Consider the following 23,365-nt stretch of genomic DNA (forward strand, 5'->3'; position numbering starts at 1 on the left):
TTGGAGCAGGATGAAATGTAAACTTTGTCGTAGAACAAAATTAAAGACATCGTCGTAAAAGTCTTGACCTCGGGAGTAACATTATGTCAGTGGGAAAATTGTGGATGGCTCCTGCTCCTCAGGGATGACTTTGAACCTTGCACCGGAGTCAGTTTTGATGGCTTACAGGATAGAAACTACCAGGGGCGGCCGGCCAATAGAGGGCGATAGGGCGCCGCCCTCCTTGAGTCAAAAAAAAAAAAAAAAAAAAAAAAAGATAATATGCCTAATATTTTTTTTTAATAATATATCATATGTATATATTTTTTAGTGATAATGATGCTAACCAATACATTTTGTAAAAAATTAAGCCTGTTTTCCTCTGAGCAGTTGTGTTTCATACCAACCGAGCGCTATGGGCGATTTCAGCCTGCCTGGAAATCGCCCCCAGCGCTCTCATTGACTTTCATGTAAAAGCTTTTTTTTTTCAAACTGCAAGCCCTGCAATGCATTCTCTATGGGTTCCGGGAGTGCTTGCACTAACGTGATTCCGTCATATCATACGTACACTACAGTGAACGTCACGTGGTGCTTTGCTGCCGCCGCAGTCACGTTCACGATCATCATGGCGAATATTACAGCTCAGAGCAACTCCATCATTTCATTTAGAGAATTACCATTTAGTCGTCGAAGCAATCAGGAAAAATTGGCTGTTAAACAATTAGGACCACCCCGACCAAATTTAAATATAAAACAAATATCAAAGAAAGGAGGCAAGTCGTACACCAGGGGATTTTCGCGGTGCTGGTACGAGAGGAAAAACTGGCTAGCAGGATGCGAGCTAGCCAACGGACTCTTCTGCTACCCCTGCTTCCTCATCCACCCTGATGGCTGCACCACAGAAACACCTTGGACTACAACAGGTTTCAAAGATATGCATCATCTGTCCGAAAAAATAAAAAAGCATGAAGCATCGAGGATCCACATTGACAGCTGCTTAAAACTGTCAGCGTTTGGGAGCGTCAACATTGCTACGCAGTTGGACGATGGCTACAGGCTAGCACTGCGTCGGCACAATGATGAGGTGGGAAAAAATCGCCACATTCTGGGCCGCCTGATCGACGGTGTTAAGTTCTGCGGTGTATTCGAGTTGGCCTTGCGAGGCCGAGACGAGAGCGAGGGATCCAGCAACCCCGGAATTTTTCGAGGATTGGTACAGTTTATTGCATCCCTAGATGAAGTTTTTGAGGAGCATTTAAAAACGGCCACCGTCTTTAAAGGCACATCCAAGACCGTCCAAAATGAGCTGCTCGACTGCATGGCAGCTGTCATTAGGGCACGCATTACGGAGGAGGTGAAGTCGGCCAGCTTCGTTGCGATACAAGCTGACGAAACAACGGACGTCTCGACTCAGACTCAGATGGTCATGGTATTGCGATACATTGATGGGAGCCATGCTGTTCAAGAGCGTTTTTTTGAGTTTGTCCCCCTCTCGTCTTCAACGGCTGACTCGATTGCCACTGCTATTATGGAGAGACTGAACAGTCTATTCACCGAGGAAGAGAGGGGTAAACTCATCGCGCAAGCATATGACGGGGCCAATGTGATGAGAGGAGAGAAGGCTGGTGTGCAGCAAAAAGTGCGAGAGCATTACAAAAATGCACATTATTTACATTGCTATGCACACCAGCTGAATTTGATCATGCAGCAAGCCACTTCTCAGGTCCCAGCAGTGAGGGTTTTTTTCTCGGATCTGAATGGCATTTCTAGTTTTTTTAGTCGGTCACCCAAACGCACCACCATCCTCGACCAGGTTGTTGCACGAAGGCTGCCAAGAGCATCGGCCACAAGATGGAACTTCAACAGCAGGGTCGTGAACACAGTCTATGAGAACCTAGATGACCTCATAGAGTGTTTTGAAGCCATCAGCACAGACGGCTCATTTGACTGCACCACAGTGAGGGAGGCATCTGGCTACCTGAGGATGCTGCAGGACGATGACTTCAAGTTTTTCCTGCATCTATTTCATCAAATCATGCCTCACGTTGACATTATGTACCAACAGCTGCAGAAGAAGGACATTGATGCAGTCTTCATCAAACGTGCTCTGCAGAGCTTCACAAGCAGTGTTCAAGCCATACGGTAAGATAAGTTACACTTTATTGTCACCATGGGGAAATCTGTCTTGGGCACAGTGAATGATTGATTCATTAAAAACTATTAACTATAACTATTGCACTTGAACTTGGGAATAAGGTGCAGGTGCTAAAGTATGAGTGCTAAAGTTAAGTACTTTCCTATTTATTGCACATTATTCTATTGCACGTTCTATTGCATCAGCTTAATGGAGGCCAGAACAAATTATCATTTTAAGCGATTTGATTTGCATCTTAATACACATTCTTCTGCCTGATGGCAGCGTTTCATATTCAGGGAAACTATATTATTTGCCTTTTTCCTAACTCCCTTTTAATATAGGCTCTGTAATGGCTCGTATAGGAGATCTTAAAACAGGACAAAACATACTATTATTACTGGTTTTCTAAGACAGGAACTGTAGGTAATTGCATTGACATACTGAATACGTTCATATACTAACACACACTCTCCTTGTCTGTCGGTTTCAGGGACCAGAGCTCATCTCCAGAGCAGCAGCAAGTAGCAGCAGGAACTACAGGAAAAAGGAGGGCCTTGGGAGAGCAAGACAAGCAGAGGCTGTCTAAGGAGGTAGATGATTTTGTAGTTTTGTTTGTTTATTTTCTTTTTTTGTTCTATTTTTCTCTCACTTCACTTCATTGCATACCTTACTGTATTGTATTCTAAAGTCATGCAGACCTCCTTTTTAAGGCCTCTGGAACCTAGTGTTAAAAAATCACCCCTTCTGTATTTACAGTTACATTCAAGGATGGATGGTGGCAGTGTTTTTAACTCATAGTGTACTTCCAATTTGTGATATACTCTCTTTATTTTGACAGGTCTGTGACACCATCTTGGGCCATGCAAACGAGAGGTTCTCTTTCACAAGCCACCTTGTGAGTGCAACGCTGCTACAAGGAGACCTGTTTGAGCAGTACTCCCATGTGTTCCCTGATGAGGCTCTGAACACCACTGCCAAGGCATACCCCATGCTGAATAAGGCGAAGCTCAAGACTGAACTGTCCCTTATCTACGAGAGTCCAGATTTCAAGGGCTGCAGTGGTGCATTGGCACTCTACCAGGTTCTACAGAGGAACAACCTCCACGAGACCCTATCTGAGACTGTGGCTCTGTTGAACATCCTCATAACCACTCCCATGACAACTGCTGAAGCTGAGAGGTGTTTCTCGACCTTAAAGAGAATCAAGACATTCCTGCGAAACTCAATGGGACAGGATCGTCTCAATGCTCTGGCCATGCTTTCCATGGAGAGGGAACTAGTCAGGAACATGCCTGATTTTAATGAGAGGGTCATTGATCACTTTGCTGCTTTGAAAGAGAGACGAGCAAAATTTCAATACAAGTGAGAAATGTTTTTTTAATGTTGTTGTGTTGTTGCACTACTCAAATGTTGAATTGGAAATAGCTGTATTAATTGCATATCATTAGCCAATTTTTTTGTTTGCTTTGTAATGTACATGTGTCTTATGGGTAAATTCTTGTTAAATAGCACCCAATGTTTTGATTATCACCTTGGATCATTCTTGTTTTAGGAATACTGTAAATATTGCAATGAGTAGGCTATGCCACTAGTTTTTATATATGCTGTCATCAAGTTGTGTGATGAGAACTGTAAATATTATAATTACTAGGCTATGCTAACATCCATTTTTTGTTAAATCAGAACACAACTGCTGCACTTAAAATAAATGTTATCAGATGGAGAAAGAGTATTGTGATTTATTGTAAAGCAGTCTCTTTTAACTTTCCGAGGTATTTAAGGAGGCAAAATGGTAGATGAAAATGTACCGTTAGATGACCACAGTGGGATAGTTCATTCATCAGCCAAAAGCATGTTAACATTCACTATAAACTTGATTTAGCTGTATCAAAAAAATCATATAGAACATGCAGTCGATGTCTGATGTTGCCATTTAGCTGTTCGATGAGGTAAGCAGAAAACAATCTGATTGTACCGTGGATCTTAGCCATCATCGCAACAATTGCCCCCCCTGAGAAATTTGTCAGGAGCAGCCACTGGAAACTACATATGCAACAGACATAGTATGAACTATTTTGGAAAGGTCTTGAACTCATTTACCATAGCCCGATGCAAAACTATGGGGGGCGCCACTGAGTAGGGCCAAAATTTGGAAAAAACTAGATTTGACCGTTTTATTAGTAAGAAAAACTAAATTTGACTAAACAGGTGTTTTTCTCACACCAAAAAAACATAAAGAAGAATGCAAGGTTCCCGGTCGCAATCTCACATATTAGTGAAAACACAAAAGATGGGAACAACACACACACGTACAGGAACGCCATTCAATTTGTAGTTCTATGTATGATTCTTCCTGCTTGAGAATAGGGTTGTGAAAATAGGGTTTTGTAAACATATTAGTGTTTTTTTTTCTAACCATGAATGAAAATATTGAAACTGAAACACACATATCTCGACATAGATATCATCAAAACAAATTTTTAATGAGAACGTTGATAAAATATAGCGTTTTCCACAAGGAATACAGCAATCTCCACCATCATGCTTTATCAGAGCGCTGCGGAGGTCTGCGGAGGTGCATTTTGTAAGATTCTGTACGAAAATTTGGACATAACTTTTAGTACGATATCTTACGAACCGTTTCATGAGACGTGTTGCTTTAGGACAGCCTTCCTCCACCTGCACAATATCATAAAAATTAGACACATCCTTTCTCAAAACGTTGCTGAGAAAGTAGTCGATGCACTGTTACTGAACTAGACTGGATTCTTGTAATTCCTTATTATCAGAATGTCCCAGTATGTCTTTGAAAAGCCAACAGTTGATCCAAAATGCTGCATAAGCACTAACAGGAGCTAGAAGAACAGATAACTTTACTCCTGTATTAGCTTCTCTGAATTGGCGCCCTGGTCACTGTGACCTCTCAAAACACGTTATGTCTTGTGAATGAGATGTGAAGTCATAGCAACGTTAACTCCTTCAAGGTAAAATAAGTGTTTTGTGTTGCTGTCGACTAACAAAGTTTTAAGGTTGCACTTCATGTGCACTTTGGAAACACTACCAAAACGCTACACATTACACTCACAGATAAATGATCACAATTAATTTATTTCTGAACAAACAACTACATAAGTAAAGAAATTGCTTGAGAATATATTTCTAATGCCTATCAGAACAACAAAGTACTTACATTAATAAACATTTCAGTAGCCCACAGGGTTACATTTAACTGTGCTAAATTGGGAATTACTTCCATGTGCTTTCAATTTACGAAGACAATGGGACACATTACCAGGAAAAGAGACAACTGTAACAGATGCCCCCTGCTGAATTTATTTAGCAGCTTGCATAATGGTATGAGAAAAAAGCTCAGATTGAGTTTTTTGTGAAACAATACCGAAAAAGTGCAAATACAATTAAGCAAATAGTCCATGAAAATGTGGGCATATTGAAAAGTGAGACATTGAATGTCGGGGCTTACAGACACTTGACATTTGGCAAATTCGACTCATAACTATGTCATTTATACCATGTTTTAAGCCTCAATGTCCGCTGTTATCTTCAACCGGAGACGTGTTCATGTTCAAGCACACACACTGCACAACCTTGCGCCTCTATGCCCTTGCCCAGGGGGCACATGATGACATCAGCGCTACTCAGCAGTTACTACAGCTTTGCAGTGATGCTACCGGAACTAGTGATGCTACCAGAAATTTCATGAGTTCTAGCTGATTGACCTTGCAAACCCTTGGGCAATAGCTTGTTTGCGGTTGTGCGCACTATCATGAATGTGCCTCCAAGCATAAGGATGACAACACCAGCTTAGGCTAAAAATATGGTGTAAATTATGCCGGCTCAGGACATATCAGATTTTCTGAGTTTACGGACACTTGGATGACACCACAGGAGCAGTATGTAGGCATTATATGTTTTTTTCTCTAGTTTATTTTACATTTGTGGTCACCAGGATCCTCAAACGTATTTAATTTATCCTGAAACACCACAAGTGTTTTGTAGACGCAAACACTTCACCCACCCCTCCATCGGCATAGTGGTGAGTAGATAATGAATGAATTTGTCATGATGGCACTGTAAGAATAATATTTAAATATGGGTACAGACATGTAACGAGAATTGATTGAAATTTAACACACAAGCTCAATATTCTATTCAAAATGCAGGCTGGACCATATTGGATTTTTTGCTAATTTGCATAGTGTGGAGAACATTCAAATGAATTCCTTTAAAACTAATGACCATTTGGATTTTGGATTAATCAACACCAATTTTGATATACAGCGTTGGGGTATTGAGATACAACACGTAAAATATCCTTAGAATCTGAGTAATGATGATACAGCAGGCAATTTATTTTTAATATTCTCATTGTTCCTCTGTTAGGCCTCAAACAAAGCCCTCTGCCATTTGTGATGTTCTAAGGGAGGGAAGGATAGGGTTCAGTATAAAATAATTGTTCCGTCGCAAGGTGGTGCTAAAACAGTGTTTGTCAGCACTGGTTCCTACAGCAGCCGAACAGTAGTAGGACCTCGGTGCTAAAATAGGAAATTACTGACACTTTAAATGTTGTTGTACTCTTTAGTATTTTTGGTCTGTGAAGGCCTAGGTCATGTGCAACTCTTTAGTCTTATGATCGTCAGAAAGTTGCTTTATATTGGCTTTGATGCACACACAGTTTAAGAACTGTAGTTCAGGCATACGCACCACTTACCCTGACTTCTTCAACGCTTACTTAAATCTTAACAGAATATTCTTAATATGTGAAGTATTTTAAGCTCTAAGGTGAGGTGTGTTCAATATGCAGCTAAAGTGTCTTGGTCAGAGTCAATTGTTGGGCTAGTTGTGATGTCTTAAATGTGTGGGTTGAGGTACAAAAGGCCTGTCTTTCATCTTGCAAGCACTGTGTGCAATCCCAGCAGCCAGCAAATCCTTGTCTTGTTGCAACAGCTGTGTTCAGTGTCATGTTGTGGAACTAGAATTTTTTTTTCAGAGATCACAATTTTAGGGAAGCTGCAGCTGGTTTGATACAATATCACAAGTAGAATGGCACTCAGTAGCGCACATACCTCTAACAAGACCCAACAGTCCCCTAAAATGGAGTCAGGCTGCACCAAATTACACATACTCATAGATATCAGTTCTGATATAGGCCTGATTTAATCAAGATCCATTAATTATTCCCTGGGAAAACAGTGCAAATTTTGAAAAGCAGCCCATCTCGCAAAGTTAAAGAAAGTGAAAAAAAACATCCTTATACCAGGTGGAAATCTATTAAGTTACTTTTGTGTCGGGGATTAAGGATTACATCTGAAGTAGGCTCCTGAGCATCACCGTAGGCCAAGCCAACGGTGCATTCCAAACAAACAAATTATGAATGAGAACTGCACTAGTCTAACTAGTAATTCCACGAACGTTTGTCTGTCAGTCTGTTTGTGGAATGCATATCTTGAAAACTGTTCATCTAATCAATTTTAAATTGCCTGAAGAAGCCATCAATATTAATATTGGTATAAAATTGGATGAACATGCTGTAGAAATCTCCGGGGATGGGGCAGTGTGCCTTGAGTCTGGACCGAGTTGAACACGTCTTCTTCTATACGTCCTATGATAAACTAATGCAGTGGTCAGTATCTGGGTCAAACCGCTGGTAAAAATTGCAATCAGATCTTTTAGCATTTAATGAAATATCTCACCAATCACCGAATGACAGATGGTGCTTCATGACAAATGCTCAGAAAAACTTTCATATCAGTTTCAATATGACTTTGTATATCAAATGATCAATATGAATGAAAAGAACCATATCAGAATGTCTTTGAGAGAACACTTTTTCACTATTTTCCAGCCTTTCAGATTTCCCCACCTTTGCAATCAATAACAGTTAGAATGAGCATACCCTTTTTGAATTGTGAAGGATTTTGACTGCAAAAGGTTGTGCATAGTCTGACAAAAAATATCACTGTGGAAATTTTCTATTTATCATATTTGTCCCGAGTTAAAATCATCACTACATGCAGTTGATTATATAAAATATTTTTTTCAGCTTATTTATGACCCCAGAACCTGAAGGAAAGTAACAAATGTTTTGTTTGCAATAACTCCACAATATCAACACTGATCGATGCTTTTCTTAATGAGTTCATCAGACGTACCGCTCGCTCTTTTGCACAGGTGTGCATGCACGCACACAATAATGCTTATAATTACTTTTCAGAGTCTACATATGCTACTCACTGTATGGGATCTATTTACGCAGGGAAACTGAAGCAGAAAGACTTTAACACCGTATACTCAAGCATTTGTTTATTATTATTAAGTCATATCATCATTGCAATAGTCAGTTATCGCATGTTTTCCTTATATCGTGCAGCCCTAGATCAAAGACTGACTGAACTGTAAAAACACAGAAGGAACAAATTGTACTGGATCAGTTTTCACCTTCTAGTAAGTGAAAAATCCAGAACATCACAGCCTGTTTTTCACAAGAAGAAGTATATGCCTGCAGTTAAGTACCACTGGAATTACCACCCACCTCACCTCCTACCCCACTCTAATCCGGTCTTATCTGTAACAGCTACAATTTCAGGAACTGTTCAGATGGGAGTGTTGGGCAAATGTCCATTAGAGCCTGTGAGTGCTCCGTTACAGCCTGAACCACTGGCTTGTCCACTGTTCAGGGTTTGTCCATTGCGTTTACTCAGAGACTGGTTCCCCATGAGGGCCTCCTGCTCCACAGGGGTCCTTCTGTCTGAGTCTCTGGTTGGAGTCCCTGAATGCGGGGCTGTTCGGCTGTGGCACCGCTGTCTGATGACATACAAAAGCATTGTGATCAGTAAACTGATGGAGAGTACCAGCAGAATTGATACAGCCACCAGCTCCTTTAGATAGCAGGGGCCCGGAACCAACTGCAAAGGGTCCCCATCCTGAAAGCCAACCTCCTTCTGCCCAGATTGATGTGTCCACATTGTCAGGTTCCTGCCCTGCTGCCTGGTGATGACCTGAGTTTCCCTGCTTGACCGTGTTGGCTCAATCTCTCCATTTCTTATTTCCATCCTTTGAGTCCCAGAGGTGTGCAATCGCGGTCCACCTCTAGACACAGTCTGCATGATGGTTATGGGTTGTGTCTGAGGCAGGGTGGAACTGGTTGAAGTATGAGCAATTGGGTTGCTCTTCTGTTTTACATGATAGATGGCCATAGTCTGCTGGTAGCCATTCTCAGTGGACAGACATAGGTAGTGGCCCAGCGTGGCAGGGGTGGCCACAAAGCTTAGACTCCCGTCCCCCAGTTGCAGGTACAGGTCGGTGGACAGCCGGCTGTTAGGACGCTCCCACATCTGCTGGGACAGCTGTGATGCCGCGGGACACTTCAGTCTCACCACTTCATTTAGAATTACAGACACCAGCTCACCTGTAGGACATGATGCTGACACAGAGATTACAACTTAACAGAGCCCAAAATACACAAGGAGCCTCCATGTTATTATTCACATTGCCATCAGATATGAAAACTTCCAGAAGTAGTCTAAACCTGCTAAAGCATCTGCTGCTCATTCAGTAAATGCATACATGTGTAAAATAAGCATTTCTACATCGCATTACATTACACTATATTAGGGGCAGCCATGGCTCAGGAGGTGGAGTGGATCATCGTCAGTTCAATCCCAGTCTCCACCATTCCACTTGCTGAAGTGTCTTTGGGCAAGATACTTAACCCAAACACCCCCTGACACCTCTGCTGGCAGTGTGTGATAAGAGAAAGTGCTTCATATATATGCACCGCATGAATGTGTGTGAAGGGCAAAACTGCACACTGAAGCATGTTAAGTTATCATCAAGACTAGAAAAGTGCTTTATAAATACAGACCATTTACTACATGCTCCATGAAGGCTCTTTACTGTGATATGGGTTGTGGACTACACATTTTACCAGTTTACATAATCAAAGTTTTCAGTTACCTTGGTTAGAACCAATTCATGCATACAATGTTTGTTAGAATATTTATTGAAGAACATTTCTAGAATGAATACTGTAATGTCAGCTGACACTTACCTGCAGACAGTTTGGTTGGTCCGAATCGGGCTCGATGTGGTAATGTTACACTTTTGCATGCCTCCTCAACATTCCCTTTGTCTACATCCTGGCATCTGCAGAGGTAAAACTACAGTCAACAGAGAGGTTGGTACAGATGTCACAGACTTACTGCTGATGACTGTCATCTTGAGTCATGAGTGAAAAGGTACTTCCATTTGCTCAAAAACTGTCTTCAGGTCCAATATTGTGGTTTTAATTACATTTAACAAGCTTGTAGCTATAGAATAAAAGCAGTTAATATCAAGTCACCTACTACTCCCTTTCTTCCAACTCCCCCACAAAAGATGGCCCACCAGCTTTACAACCTAGAAAAATATTTCTACATCAAAAACCAGACTTTCCTTTTTTTTAATTAACTTTTTTTGTAAAGCACCAAATCAAAACATATTATCAGTCAAGAATAGAGAAACCCAACAGTTACCACAACAAGCAAACACTTTGGGGACTTTGGTGCAAAAAAACTCCCTTATTATCTGGACAAATCCTCCAAGAGAACCAGATTCAATGTGGGCGGTGAGAGTGAGATGTTTATGTTGTAATGTATCGGTAGGATTTTTTAGACATGACTAGAGAAGCACTGTAAAATACAGACCATTTACCATTTAAAAAAATAAAAAATGATAAAGCTATTAATTAAGAATAGTAATATAATAATTGGAAATGTTATGGTTATCAATTAATAATATTTAAATAATTAATGAAAACAATACAATTATCAATTAAGAATAATATAATCTGTAATTATTACTTATTCGTCGCGGGGCACCACCCTGGGACCAACAAGTCAATCTTTAAAGATCAGTCTCAGTTTATAAAATTTTAATTAATAATCTTGTGTGTGTCTGCCTGTCTGTGTCTCTGTGTGTATGTGTGTGTGTGTGTGAGACAGAGAAGGGGGAGTGGCAATGGCGTATTGACGCAAGCGTATCGCGCCAGGAAACACACTGAAAAAGGATTTTAAACGATATTGATGACATTTTATATGATACAAATTATCAAATAGGCATCCCATACTTTGAATTCCCCTTCTGTTGTCCTGGAGTTTTAATTTTACCAATGACATTATTAAATGTCCCCCTCTGCCCATCCACTACAGCCAAACAAGCAGTGATAAAGATAAAAAGAGAGAGAGAGGGGGGCTACGTATTCTCCACATAGGCTTGAGTGGAGAATACGTAATTTACCCTCGACACCCAACATTTAACGGAGCAAACAGCGGAGAAGTTCTTCAACATGGATGACATTAAATTAATAATTGAAGTGGAGAAGTACAGTGAGTTTTATGATCCTCGGAACATGTTGTATAAAGACAACACCAAAAAAGACAAATGATGGGACGCTGTTGCTTAATGTTGGAGCAACAAGTAAGTATATGCTTGAATACTACTGGATCAACGCGTGTTGCAATGCAATTCACCGCCAGAACACTAGGTGGGGTAACGTTGTTTGTCTAAGACAAAACACACAAAGAACAGACATCTTCTTTTTCAGGATAAGTTCTCAAGGAGCGGCTAGAAAATCAGCAGGAGTCCCCAAAGGACCCCCATGACATTTTCTACCACCAGGGGGAGACTCCTAGGCCTGCTGGAGACTTCTTGAAACCGCCAGGGGAAATTCCTAAGCTGGATCAGAATGTCCCACAAGGCCTCAAGTTAGATTTTCCTTGTGTTGTGGCCAGCACGCTGGTTCTCTACCCCAACACTATTTAGGTAACACCATAATGTCTCTCAGGACAGACCATCGGAAAATGTGCTAAATAGTTGAATTCAATATAAAGAACATCCCCTATTCCCTTTTAAAATATCCAATAGTATAGCTTTATGGGAGTATTGATTTTTTTTTATTTTGCATTAAATTTGTATTATTACTTGACTACTGGGTAAATTACTTACTGTTGTTTTAATACCTTTTTATCTAAACACAAAAAGCTTTGCATTTCTTTTAAATAAAATAAAATCTGTAAACAAAAAACTCAAATGTTATCTACACCCCATAGTGAAAAATATCAAAATAATACAGCTTAATAAAGCAATTTCAATAGACCAGTGCTATCATTTTCATTATATCAACATATCTATCATCAAAGGACTCAACAGGGCACATTTTTACCAAAATAAATACAAATGTAAAAAATGTGTTGTACTCACAAACTGGTCTGGGTGATAGATGCCTCCACGCAGGCCCTGTTGGCATTGTCCCAACCACAGAAGGGGTCTCGGGCCAGCACACATTGAGCACATGTCCAGTAAAAGGAACAGTTTGCCGTTGGAACCCTCACCACACCCTCTGATGTGGCAACGTATATCACCCCCTGCAGTGGGACAGAACAGGATCGAGCAAATTTAACATAACTGTAAGATTAAATTTACATGAAACTCTTTGAACCTGTTTTGTTTCAAAACAGAAGGATACAGTCCCTTGAGCAACGGAATACTGGAAAGAAACAATCAAACACTCACAGCAGTCACCTGTAAGGTGAAACGGGAAAATGGATGTGACTGGCACGCTACCCTAGACTGGGCCCTTATGGCTGAGGACAGTATGCTAAATTTTCATGGCTACAACCCTTGTCAACTGGTATTTTGGCAGAATCCTAACCTCCCTTCTGTATTGTCAACCGTTGATAGTCTTAACATTGAACCAGAAAACATAGATGCTGATGTACTAAAGACATCTCTTTTAGGGCAGGCTGTGGCTGAGGGATAGAGCGGTAAGGTTGGCAGTTCAATCCCCAGTATTCCCGATATGCATGCTGAAGTGTCCTTGGGCAAGATGCTGAACCCCGGATTGCCCCTCATAGAACAAAAACATGCTGCTAATAGTTGCACTGTATGAATGTGTGTGTGAATGGGTGAATGTAAAACTGTAATGTAAAGTGCTTTGAGTGGTCATCAAGACTAGAAAAGCGCTATATACATACAAAACCATTTACCATTTAACAAAGCCATTTAATGTAGCCAAACTCGAAGAAATAAAGAACCGGCACAATAATGATGTTTTTGAAGAAGTTGAAGGTGCAAGTCAAAAATTATTGTGGTATTGTCTCTAAAGCACGACTTGTAGCAAGAGGTTGTTGTGCAATAGTAGGAGTAGAATTGACGTTGGCTAATTATTAATAATCATGAAATATGATTATTAAAATAACAATTATTTCTTAAAAATAATCAAAAAATGATAAAGCTATTAATTAAGAATAGTAACACATTTAATTAGAAATGATACGGTTATCCATTAATAATAGTTAAAATAATTAATGAAAACAATAAAATTATCAATTAAGAATAATACAAATCTGTAATCATTGCTTATTGTCGCGGGGCACCACCCTGGTTACAGGGACCAACAATTCAATCTTTAAATATCAGTCTCAATTATATAGGTTATATTAATAATCTCAATATTTAGTATTAATGATTATATAATAAACAATGAAGGGTTTTAAGTTCGAACACAGGCTATAGTAATCCAGCTGTATACACATACATATGCACAAATAATCACAGAAATACAAATACTTTAATTACAAAAGTATTTATTAAAAAGGGGAAATAAAGTTAATGTTATTTCAATGATTCTTCATTTAACAAACTCCAATATTTCAAAGATGGTAACAGCAGCAGAACTTATCACAATTGTCACACATGTAACTTTTATTCAAGGTATATTCGGAAGAGATGTGTTTTTAGTTTGTGGCAGAAGATGTATATACTTTCTTCTCTCCTGATGTCAATACAGAGCTAATTCCACCATTTAGGAGCCAGGACAGCAAACAGTTATTATTTACTTGAGAGGCTAGCTGTCCATCGCAGTGAGGGAGGAACAAGCAGATTCAGAGCGGAGTGAACAGGCTGGGGTGTAACATTTGACCATGTCCTGGATGTAGACTGAACCCGATCCATTCGCAGTACGCAAGTACTAATGTTTTGAAACACGCCTAGGTGTAGTGGTTAATGTTGTGGTGTAAATATAATGGCGGTTGCAGTCTGTTTCAGTTGAAGAGTTGAATTGAATAAACATGTTTATTAGGTATAATAATAAAACCTGGATATTACGCAATATTCCATTATTAAAACAAAACAGAAGTTGTAATAACTTGCCTTTATCACCTTAGAGATGCATTATATAAGGATATAGCTTCTCTGGATGGCATCGCCTTTGCATCCAAATAAACTGTGTGGAATCTGAGCGTTATCTCTGAATTGGACAAATGCTTTGACTCACATTTAAAACAAATTTCAAGGACTGCCTTTTATAATTACAAAAATTAGGCATGTCTTAATAGAGCGGGCGACCTCTAACCAGAAGGTTGGCGATTCAATCCCAGTCCTCCCCATTCCAAATGCCAATTACTGAACCCCACACTGTTCCTGATAGCTGTGCTGTTCTCATAGAAAGTGCTGCCCATAGGTGAACTGTATGAATGTGTGTGTGAATGCTATACAAATACAGACCCTTTACCTATTATCAGGCTCCACCACTAACTCTTTAAGGACTCTGCATCTTGTCCAAATGCTGCAGCAATTGGACTTAGAACCAGAACAAGAGATCACTTCTCCTGTAATAACTTCTCTACTGTGAATTTCAGTTAAATTTTCTACATATAATTCTCTTCCTCACCTTTAAAGCCCTTACTTAGATTTCCCAATCATACCTTACAGAGCACATAGTACCATATCACCCCACTGGAGCACTGCTCTCACAGGATCCAGGCTTACTTGTTGCCTCAAACGTTTTAAGAGTAGGAGCCAGAGCCTTCAGCTATCAAATGAAGATGAATGTGTTATTGTGCCTGCATCCCGTTTATAAAAAAAGCAAAAATAAAAGACACAATATAAAAATAGCACACAATAGTATTACAAGGTAAAATCTGAAAATACAATAATATATGTTATGCTGCTATAGGCAAAGTTTGTCGGGGGACACATAGAGCAACTCTTTACTCTTCTCCCTCTTGATCACATTAATGTCTAATCAAAACATGTTCGTAGATGACCTCTTCCCCAGAGTGTTTGTGCTTTACCGTTGCAGATCAAGTAATGCGGCTGTGGCTACTTTGTGAATTGTGCTGGCAACTGATCGTGGACTATGATTAGAACTAGATTGTTTAGATATATAATGTTCTTGCCAATACTATTACTGACAATAACACAGTCATTAATTACATAGGCCATGTGTCTCATATAGGGCACATGGCCCTCTCAGTATTTACCTTGGGTATGGATAGCTTCAGGCTCTTGATAGGCTGAGTTTGTGCAAAGACCTTAACCTCCTCAATGATATGGGCCCCACTTGGCAGCAGCACTGCTTTGTGTAGATAACCAGATTCTGAAACACAGTTAGTGAGAAGATAAAGATAATGTTAATACAGTAGACAGATATTATATTGTACAACAGAGTTGACAGCAACATCCGTTTGCATTGAGTTTCAAGCCATATCTCCAAACCGATAGTTCCTCTCACCAGGTGTGACCAGTTTAAACTCTAAACAATACACTGAAATTAATCCAAAGAGATGAAGGTGAAGAAAAAGAGTAATTTCATAAACCCAATGCACTTAGTCTATTTCCACAACTTCCAAAATGCTTTCAGCGCAGAGTTCATCTGTTAAACACTCAACTTAACTAGGCAACATCTCAGGACTGAAATGAACAAATATAATATCACCAAAGCTCCTACAATGTTCATAATAGTGACACTATTCCCCAGGCATCATGAAAAGGGGAATAGTATATGGATAATTATTGGCTGGTGTAAAATTACATAAAAACGGTCCAATCCACTATAGTATTGATTTAAAATAAGGTCACCAGTCTAGTGACCATGCCAACTTGTGCAGTAGAGTTTAAGATCATCTAATCTTCTCTGATTTAACTCAGGTTTAACAAACAACGTCTGGGTTGACAAACCCTGACTCATGTTAAATGGTACTACAAAGCTGGCTAAGAGGTTGGTCATTCATAAGAGAAATATTGTTGTCACATATGGTCTCTATAATCTTAATATGTCATTGGATTGACATGTAAGTGCACTAAAAATATGCCAAAACTATAAGGATACTTGCTATTTTTAACTCCAGTCTATCAATTAATCCTAAACCTAAACTCAGCTACAAGTCATTTGAATGTCTGGTTCTTAGTCTTCCACGCCAATCCAGGAACCACCAACAGACAATCATATTTGCCGTAGTTTACCGTGCTCCCAGGGCTCATACTGAATTTTTAAAGGAATTCCCTGAGTTTTTATCAAACTTAGTCCTAAAGACCGATAAAATTATTATTGTTGGTGACTTTAATATTCATGTTGATAATAATAAAGATTGCCTTAGCGTAGCATTTATTTCAATACTAGACTCTATTGGTTTCAGTCAGTGTGTGCACAAACCTACTCATTGTGGTAACCACACACTTGACCTTGTATTATCGTACGGTGTCGCAATTGAAAATTTAACAGTACTTCCGCGCAATCCAGTTCTATCAGACCATAATTTAATAACCTTTGATTTTTCAATAACTGAATATATGCCACTAATAAAAAATTCATTTTCTAGATGTCTACCTGATAGTGCTGTAGCTAAATTTAAGGAAATAATCCCAATTACATTTAAACCCGTATTAGCAGTAGATATAAACAACAAATTCTTTAAAACCCTGAGCTCCATTGAGATCGACCACCTCGTCGATAGCTCTGCAGACTCATTACGATTAACATTAGACTCAATAGCGCCTCTAAAAAAGAAAAATGTCAAACATAGTAAATTAGCTCCGTGGTATAATTCCCAGACAAATGAGTTAAAACAATTATCAAGAAAACTAGAAAGGAAGTGGCGCTCCAGCAACAATGTTGAAAACCTCATAGACTGGAAGAATAGTGTTAAAGAATATAAAAAGGCTCTCCACAAAGTAAGAGCCGCCTACTATTCAAAACTAAGAATAAAAATAACCCCAGGTTTCTCTTCTGCACTGTAGCCAGGCTGACAGAGAGTCACACCTCCACCGAACCCAGTATTCCTGCATCCCTAAATAGCAATATCTTTATGACCTTTTTTAATGATAAAATTCAAACTATTAGAAATAAAATCAACCATCTCCTGCCCTCAATTGGCACTAATACCCTCCCAACAACAGAGATCTCAGAAACGGCTGAGAATCCTACCCATTACTTAGACAGCTTCTCTCTGATCACCCGTGATCAGTTTACCAAATTAATCTCAGGTTCTAAACCAACAACCTGTATCTTAGATCCCATTCCTACCAACTTACTTAAAGACATTCTGCCCCTAATTGATAGTTCGTTACTTAACATTATCAATCTGTCATTATCATCAGGTTATGTACCACAGTCTTTTAAAATAGCTGTCATCAAACCCCTACTCAAAAAACCCACCCTAGACCCAGAGGTTTTAGCCAATTACAGACCAATATCTAACCTCTCCTTCATTTCTAAAATCTTAGAAAAAGTGGTAGCCAATCAGCTGTGTGAGTTTCTCCAGGAAAATAATATATATGAAGACTTTCAATCGGGGTTTAGAGCCAATCACAGTACAGAGACAGCCTTGGCAAAAGTCACTAATGACCTTTTAATAGCTTCAGATCAGGGACTTGTGTCTGTCCTCGTTCTGTTAGATCTCAGTGCAGCATTCGACACAATTGACCATCAAATTTTATTACAAAGACTAAAACAGTTAATTAACATTAATGGAACCGCCCTTAACTGGTTTAAATCGTATTTTTCTGATCGCTCCCAATTTGTGCAAATTAATGATGAGTCATCTGTGCGCACCAAAGTTAATCATGGTGTTCCACAGGGCTCTGTGCTCGGCCCAATTTTATTCTCATTATATATGCTTCCACTAGGAAACATTATCAGGACACACTCTGTAAATTTCCACTGCTATGCGGATGACACCCGGTTATATTTATCAATAAAACCTGAACAAAGTAATCAATTAACTAAACTTCGAACATGTCTCAAGGACATAAAAACCTGGATGACCCGCAATTTTCTCTTATTAAACTCAGACAAAACAGAGGTTATAATACTTGGCCCCAAACACCTTAGAGATGCATTATCTAATGATATAGCTGCGCTAGACGACATTGCCCTTGCTTCCAATGAAACAGTCAGGAACTTGGGAGTGATCTTCGATCCTGATTTATCCTTTAATAGTCACTTAAAACAAATTTCTAGGACCGCTTTTTTCCACTTGCGTAATATTTCAAAAATTAGACATGTCCTTTCACAAAAAGATGCAGAAAAACTAGTCCACGCCTTTGTTACATCGAGACTGGACTATTGTAATTCATTATTATCAGGCTCCAGCAGGAAGTCGTTAAAGACTCTACAGCTTGTCCAAAATGCTGCAGCACGTGTCCTGACGAGAACAAAGAGAAGAGAGCACATTTCTCCAATATTAGCATCGCTACACTGGCTTCCAGTTAAATCTAGAATAGAATTTAAAATTCTCCTCCTCACCTTCAAGGCCCTTAATAATATAGCGCCTTTATACCTTAAAAGAGCTGTTAATACCTTATAAACCCACTAGAGCACTCCGCTCCCAGAATTCAAGCCTACTTGTCGTCCCTAAATTCTCTAAAAGTAGAGTAGGAGCCAGAGCTTTTAGCCATCAAGCCCCTCGGCTGTGGAATAATCTACCACTTTCAGTTCGGGAGGCAGTCACCATCTGTTCGTTTAAAAGTAGGCTCAAAACCTTCCTTTTTGATAAAGCTTATAGTTAGAGCTAATTAGTGCGCCAGAACGTTACTTGTTCTATTTTATGACACATGACACACGGAGCTTCTCTTTCCAGCTTCTCCTTCCTCTTCTCCATCCCTATCCCCCTTCCCCGGAATCCCTTTGCTTTATCACCCGCAGATCCAGGGCCTCTGTGGCCGCACCATGGATTACGGTTTGTGGATCGCGCACCGGGGGTCGCGGTGTTGGATCCAGTGTGGCGGATTCTGAGTCATGTGGGCTGATCGTGGTGCTGGTGGCGGACCCTGTATCGCGTTGGCATTGGGCACGGGCAGTGGACCAGGACCGCAGTGGTGACTTGTGATGGGTCCTCCTGGTGGGCGGCGGTGGACGGTGACTGAGGACTGAAGTGGCGTCTGGTCTGGATGGTGGATCGTGGTCTAGATGGTTGCTGAGCATGGACTGTGCTTCATCAATGCTGCTAGAGACTTTGATTATTGATGATGTTCTCCTGCACGTGGCATCTATTGCACTTCTGTCCGTCCTGGGAGAGGGATCCCTCACATGTGGCTCTCTCTGAGGTTTCTACATATTTTTACCCTGTTAAAAGGTTTTTTTGTAGTTTTAACTTACTCTTGCTGAGGGTTAAGGACAGAGGATGTCACACCCTGTTAAAGCCCTATGAGATGAATTGTAATTTGTGAATATGGGCTATACAAATAAAATTTGATTGATTGATTGACTTGAATTTTAATCTATGTATATACTCAATTTCTGAAATTGACTTGTTACTCACTGAAAATGAATCTAGAAATTATCCTTAAAGGAGGAACGTGCAGAGCTGGCTCAGCAGGAGCAGTAACAGTGAGGTGATTGACACAGCTGCATTGAATTGCCTAATCATCTACTCCTTTAAATGCAGTAGCGACATTAAGCAAGGACTTAAGACTCATATTTAAAACGTTGCTCTGTGTCCCGTGTGTTCCGTGCTGCCTCAACCCACGGTAGTAACTGCTCGTGTTTTCAATTGTGTAGCAGCCTAATCCAGTAAAGTTAAATGTGACCCCCTTCTTCAGTCCTCCTCGGATGCATGTTCATACGCACAGTCACAGCTGAGAAATGCAAACACTCGCTCATGGGTATGTGTGGCCTGCTAGCATTGCCACTTCCAATGTGGACTTTTAGACTTAAAGGGCAAACTATACCTTTAAGCTGTAGTGGACCTAGCCGATGTGGTTTAACTTTTTTGCCACACAAAGGTTTTATGGGGCACACCTCTGTACACTCAACTTGGTTCTGCACAAATAACTGTTCCCATTGAGCAGGTGGAGGATATTCTTCTCATTGACATCACACTGGGTTTTTCCAAATACTTTGTGGAGAACTTCCATGTCAATACTGGCCTAGGCAGAATTGACTGACCCTCAGTGGTTGATGGCAGAGAAGAATCAGAGTTATCTTCTCCAGCCCCAGTCACCGGGTTGGTATGTGTACATCTCAAAATATATTTCCCGTAGATGTACATCTACGTGCCTATAATACACATGAAATCCAGACCCTAGACAATGGCACAAGCAAGGGCTACTGCTGGCAAGACCACTACAGGTAAAGTGCATGTGTGACCCTGTAATGTTAATGTTATCTCATGTTATCTTAAAAGGCCATCTTCCTCTGCGATCAGCCAGGTATAGAGCATTTCCTAAAAATATATTCAGATCCACACCTTCCCCGTTTGAAAAAATCCCCAAAACTCTTCACTCGGTAGGGTGTATGATGATCCAGCATCCAATGGTTAAAGTCCCGAACAACTGACATGGTAGAGGTCTTATAGGTGAGAAAAGGAAATCTTTCATTCTTGGCTGTGTTTGTAAATAAATGCACTATAGAATTGCTTCCAGCAGAGAACCCAGCTGAAGTTGTCGCTGTTGCTGTTGAGCAGACTTAAGGTGGGTGGGAGCTTTTACGTGGCAAACAGAGAACTGATGTTTTTTTTTCTAATGATTGGCTGGGAGGTGGTTGTAAGGCCTTTCGACTGGGACTGACAACTGTCTGGGGATGTTTGGGAGCAGTAACATACTTCTTATACATACTGCTATTGTCGTCCTTCAGCAGCCACCTGCTGTGACTATTTCTATTGAATACTACTCCCTTGAGTCTGGGGTACCACTTTTATGTAATGGTTAATAGCTGTTAATCCCCGGTGCCAGTCAGAGTCAGTCAAAATATAATTTAGATTAGGTGCCAAAAACCCTTCAAAGGAGATGGTTCTGTGACCAACGCCTTAACCCTCCGCACACAACAAATATAGCAGCAAGTAAACAACAAGCTAGAATAACTGCAACAAAAAACAGTATTCCAGTGTATGATACAGAAGGGAGATGTCTGAAAATTCACAATTAAAAAAACAATTCATAGTACTGCTTCAATCTATGGCGGGAACAGGGTACATGTGCATGTCACTCTCAGACACAAATGATTCAGAGTGACAGGTACACAGACTAACGAGTGAAATAAAAGTTATTGTGTGTGTGAGAGAGAACTCCATTGTATTACACAACTGCACTGAAACTATGAGGGAATGACTCGACACAAACCAAGTTAGAGATTTCTTGTGTTATTGTATGAATGTTAAACTTGTTTTGGTTCATTAAGAATTATTGACAGAAAAAATTTGAATATTTTGGGCTGCCAAAATCTAGATAATTACTGGAAAACACTGCCTCCAGTTTGAGATGCAGCCTAATCAGTCTGGAAATGAACTGCAAGATTAACAGTGCTTGTGTGTGCAGTGCAATGAGTTTGTTTGTTCTGACATGGCTGGCACCCCACTCAAGCCCGCTAAATTCGTACCTACCTGTAAGCAGAAACAGGACAGTGTAGTCTCTGCTGTTGGCAGCCTGGATTCTCTGGACAGTCAGGTGGCTGTACTTATGCTCAGCAGACACCATGGTCAGACTTCTTCTAACTGGCCGAACACTCTCGTCTGTCAGGAAATTTTCTTTGACAAAGCGCAGGGCGTTGTCTGATGCATTGTGCAGTCCACACTACCACACAACAACGCAATTAGACAGTAGTACAAATTAAACAAGCTTTTTTACAGTTTTATTGTATTAAAATGATTCTTACATGTAGAACTGCATTTATCCAATTCAGCATGCCCTATGACTTGTTGTCATAGTTTTTCCTATCATGTTATTTATTATTCAATCTAATTGAGGAGTTCTGTGAACTGTGATAAAACTGTGATAATAACAGACGTGTTTTATCATTTAAATTGTTCATCTTCACTTTTTGTCTCAGAAGGTTTGTTTTAATCCGGTCTGTCCTTCTTAATTTTTTGGTAAAGATGTGCTCACAGATCTCAGCTATTCACTTACTGAGTACAATGTCATTGTGTTCAAAAGTTTAAAAAAGGCCCTATATAAAATAAACCTTATAACTTGAATCTTGGGCACTTTGAAACTATATGAAACTGAAACAATTTAGGTGAGTTTGGCTCGTAATGGCCAATACATCTGCCTGCATGGCTTATAGTTTTACAAACTCTTAGAGAGACCCTTGTTTTTTCCATTCAAGGACTATATGAGCGGTCTTGTTCCCGTCCCTTCCCATATAAATGAGGAGTGACCATTTACCTCTCCTGGATTTGCGACCTTCTCTTGAACACGTGTGCTCCACTGTAACGTGTCTCGGTTCAGGACTTTGTAGTTACCAGAGAAAACTGATTTGATGTCACTCAGACGGAATGAACACACTGCTGATTGTCCAGAATTGACAGACCTAGGAAAAAAAGATAAACATTAAAGACTCAATGAATGAGAACAACTGACAAAATTGATCTCAGAATAGATCTCATGTAAAAAAAAAATAGGAATGACTGAAATTGGTCTGAGCAGTGCGAAGATATGGTTTCCTGCTGATCGAGGTTTACATATTGTATCCTAACTGCTTTTTAAAACTGCCACTCTGCCTTGTCCAAATTTATTATGTTGTTTTTTCAACAGTTAAAACTGTATATACATTTTATAATAGTAGGTTTTTATTTTAATGACATCACTCCACTCATCGTTTTATGTGATGAAGTAATTGAACTAATTCTCAGCTAATATATTGAATACAATTTGGGGCCAACGTGGCTGCCCTCAGAGTTCCCATGGTTTTGCAACACCCACCTTAGGAAACATATCATTTATCTGCTTTCAGCACAACATATAATGTGCTTTGTAAGGCCACTGTGACCTTTGACCACCAAAATCGAATCAGTTCATCTTTGAGTCCAAGTAAATGTATGTACCAAATCTAAAGATATTCCCTAGTGGGTTTTTGAAATATCGCATTCACAAGAATGAGACAGACGGCCTAACGGAAACACAAAATGCCTCCGTCCAATGGCTGTCACTGGCACGGAGGCATAATGACCGTGATGCAGTGGGAACACAGGCCACCAG

At 40.0% G+C, this 23,365-nt stretch overlaps 2 protein-coding genes across 3 annotated transcripts in view; one reads left to right on the forward strand and one right to left on the reverse strand.

The window, feature by feature from the left end:
• The first annotated feature begins 255 nt into the window (after nucleotides 1-255).
• On the forward strand, nucleotides 256-3,845 carry LOC133972873 (zinc finger MYM-type protein 1-like). The gene is made up of 3 exons (XM_062410479.1): nucleotides 256-2,121; nucleotides 2,607-2,706; nucleotides 2,955-3,845. Exons 1-3 carry the CDS (start codon nucleotides 497-499, stop codon nucleotides 3,480-3,482), a joined length of 2,253 nt encoding a protein of 750 aa, XP_062266463.1. The 5' UTR covers nucleotides 256-496; the 3' UTR covers nucleotides 3,483-3,845.
• Nucleotides 3,846-8,422: 4,577 nt separating this feature from the next.
• Nucleotides 8,423-23,365, reverse strand: part of sema4ab (sema domain, immunoglobulin domain (Ig), transmembrane domain (TM) and short cytoplasmic domain, (semaphorin) 4Ab) — a 46,437-nt gene continuing 31,494 nt past the window's right edge. For both annotated transcript variants that reach the window (XM_062409872.1, XM_062409873.1), the window contains 6 exons: nucleotides 22,553-22,697; nucleotides 21,772-21,961; nucleotides 15,436-15,551; nucleotides 12,374-12,537; nucleotides 10,185-10,279; nucleotides 8,423-9,557 (listed from right to left, as the gene is read on the reverse strand). In XM_062409872.1, the coding sequence (XP_062265856.1) occupies nucleotides 8,728-9,557; nucleotides 10,185-10,279; nucleotides 12,374-12,537; nucleotides 15,436-15,551; nucleotides 21,772-21,961; nucleotides 22,553-22,697 (1,540 nt within the window). In that variant the 3' untranslated portion in view covers nucleotides 8,423-8,727. The remainder of the gene's footprint in view (nucleotides 9,558-10,184; nucleotides 10,280-12,373; nucleotides 12,538-15,435; nucleotides 15,552-21,771; nucleotides 21,962-22,552; nucleotides 22,698-23,365) is intronic.

Source organism: Platichthys flesus, chromosome 17, assembly GCF_949316205.1.
Source record: "Platichthys flesus chromosome 17, fPlaFle2.1, whole genome shotgun sequence".
Taxonomy (NCBI): domain Eukaryota; kingdom Metazoa; phylum Chordata; class Actinopteri; order Pleuronectiformes; family Pleuronectidae; genus Platichthys; species Platichthys flesus.

Bases quoted from the DNA above. Each gene is read 5' to 3' on its own strand.
- LOC133972873 (XM_062410479.1), top strand. From the start codon at position 497: ATGGGTTCCGGGAGTGCTTGCACTAACGTGATTCCGTCATATCATACG. The intron at 2,122-2,606 runs GTAAGATAAGTT...TGTCGGTTTCAG, and splicing joins AGCAGTGTTCAAGCCATACG to GGACCAGAGCTCATCTCCAG. The intron at 2,707-2,954 runs GTAGATGATTTT...TTATTTTGACAG, and splicing joins AGCAGAGGCTGTCTAAGGAG to GTCTGTGACACCATCTTGGG.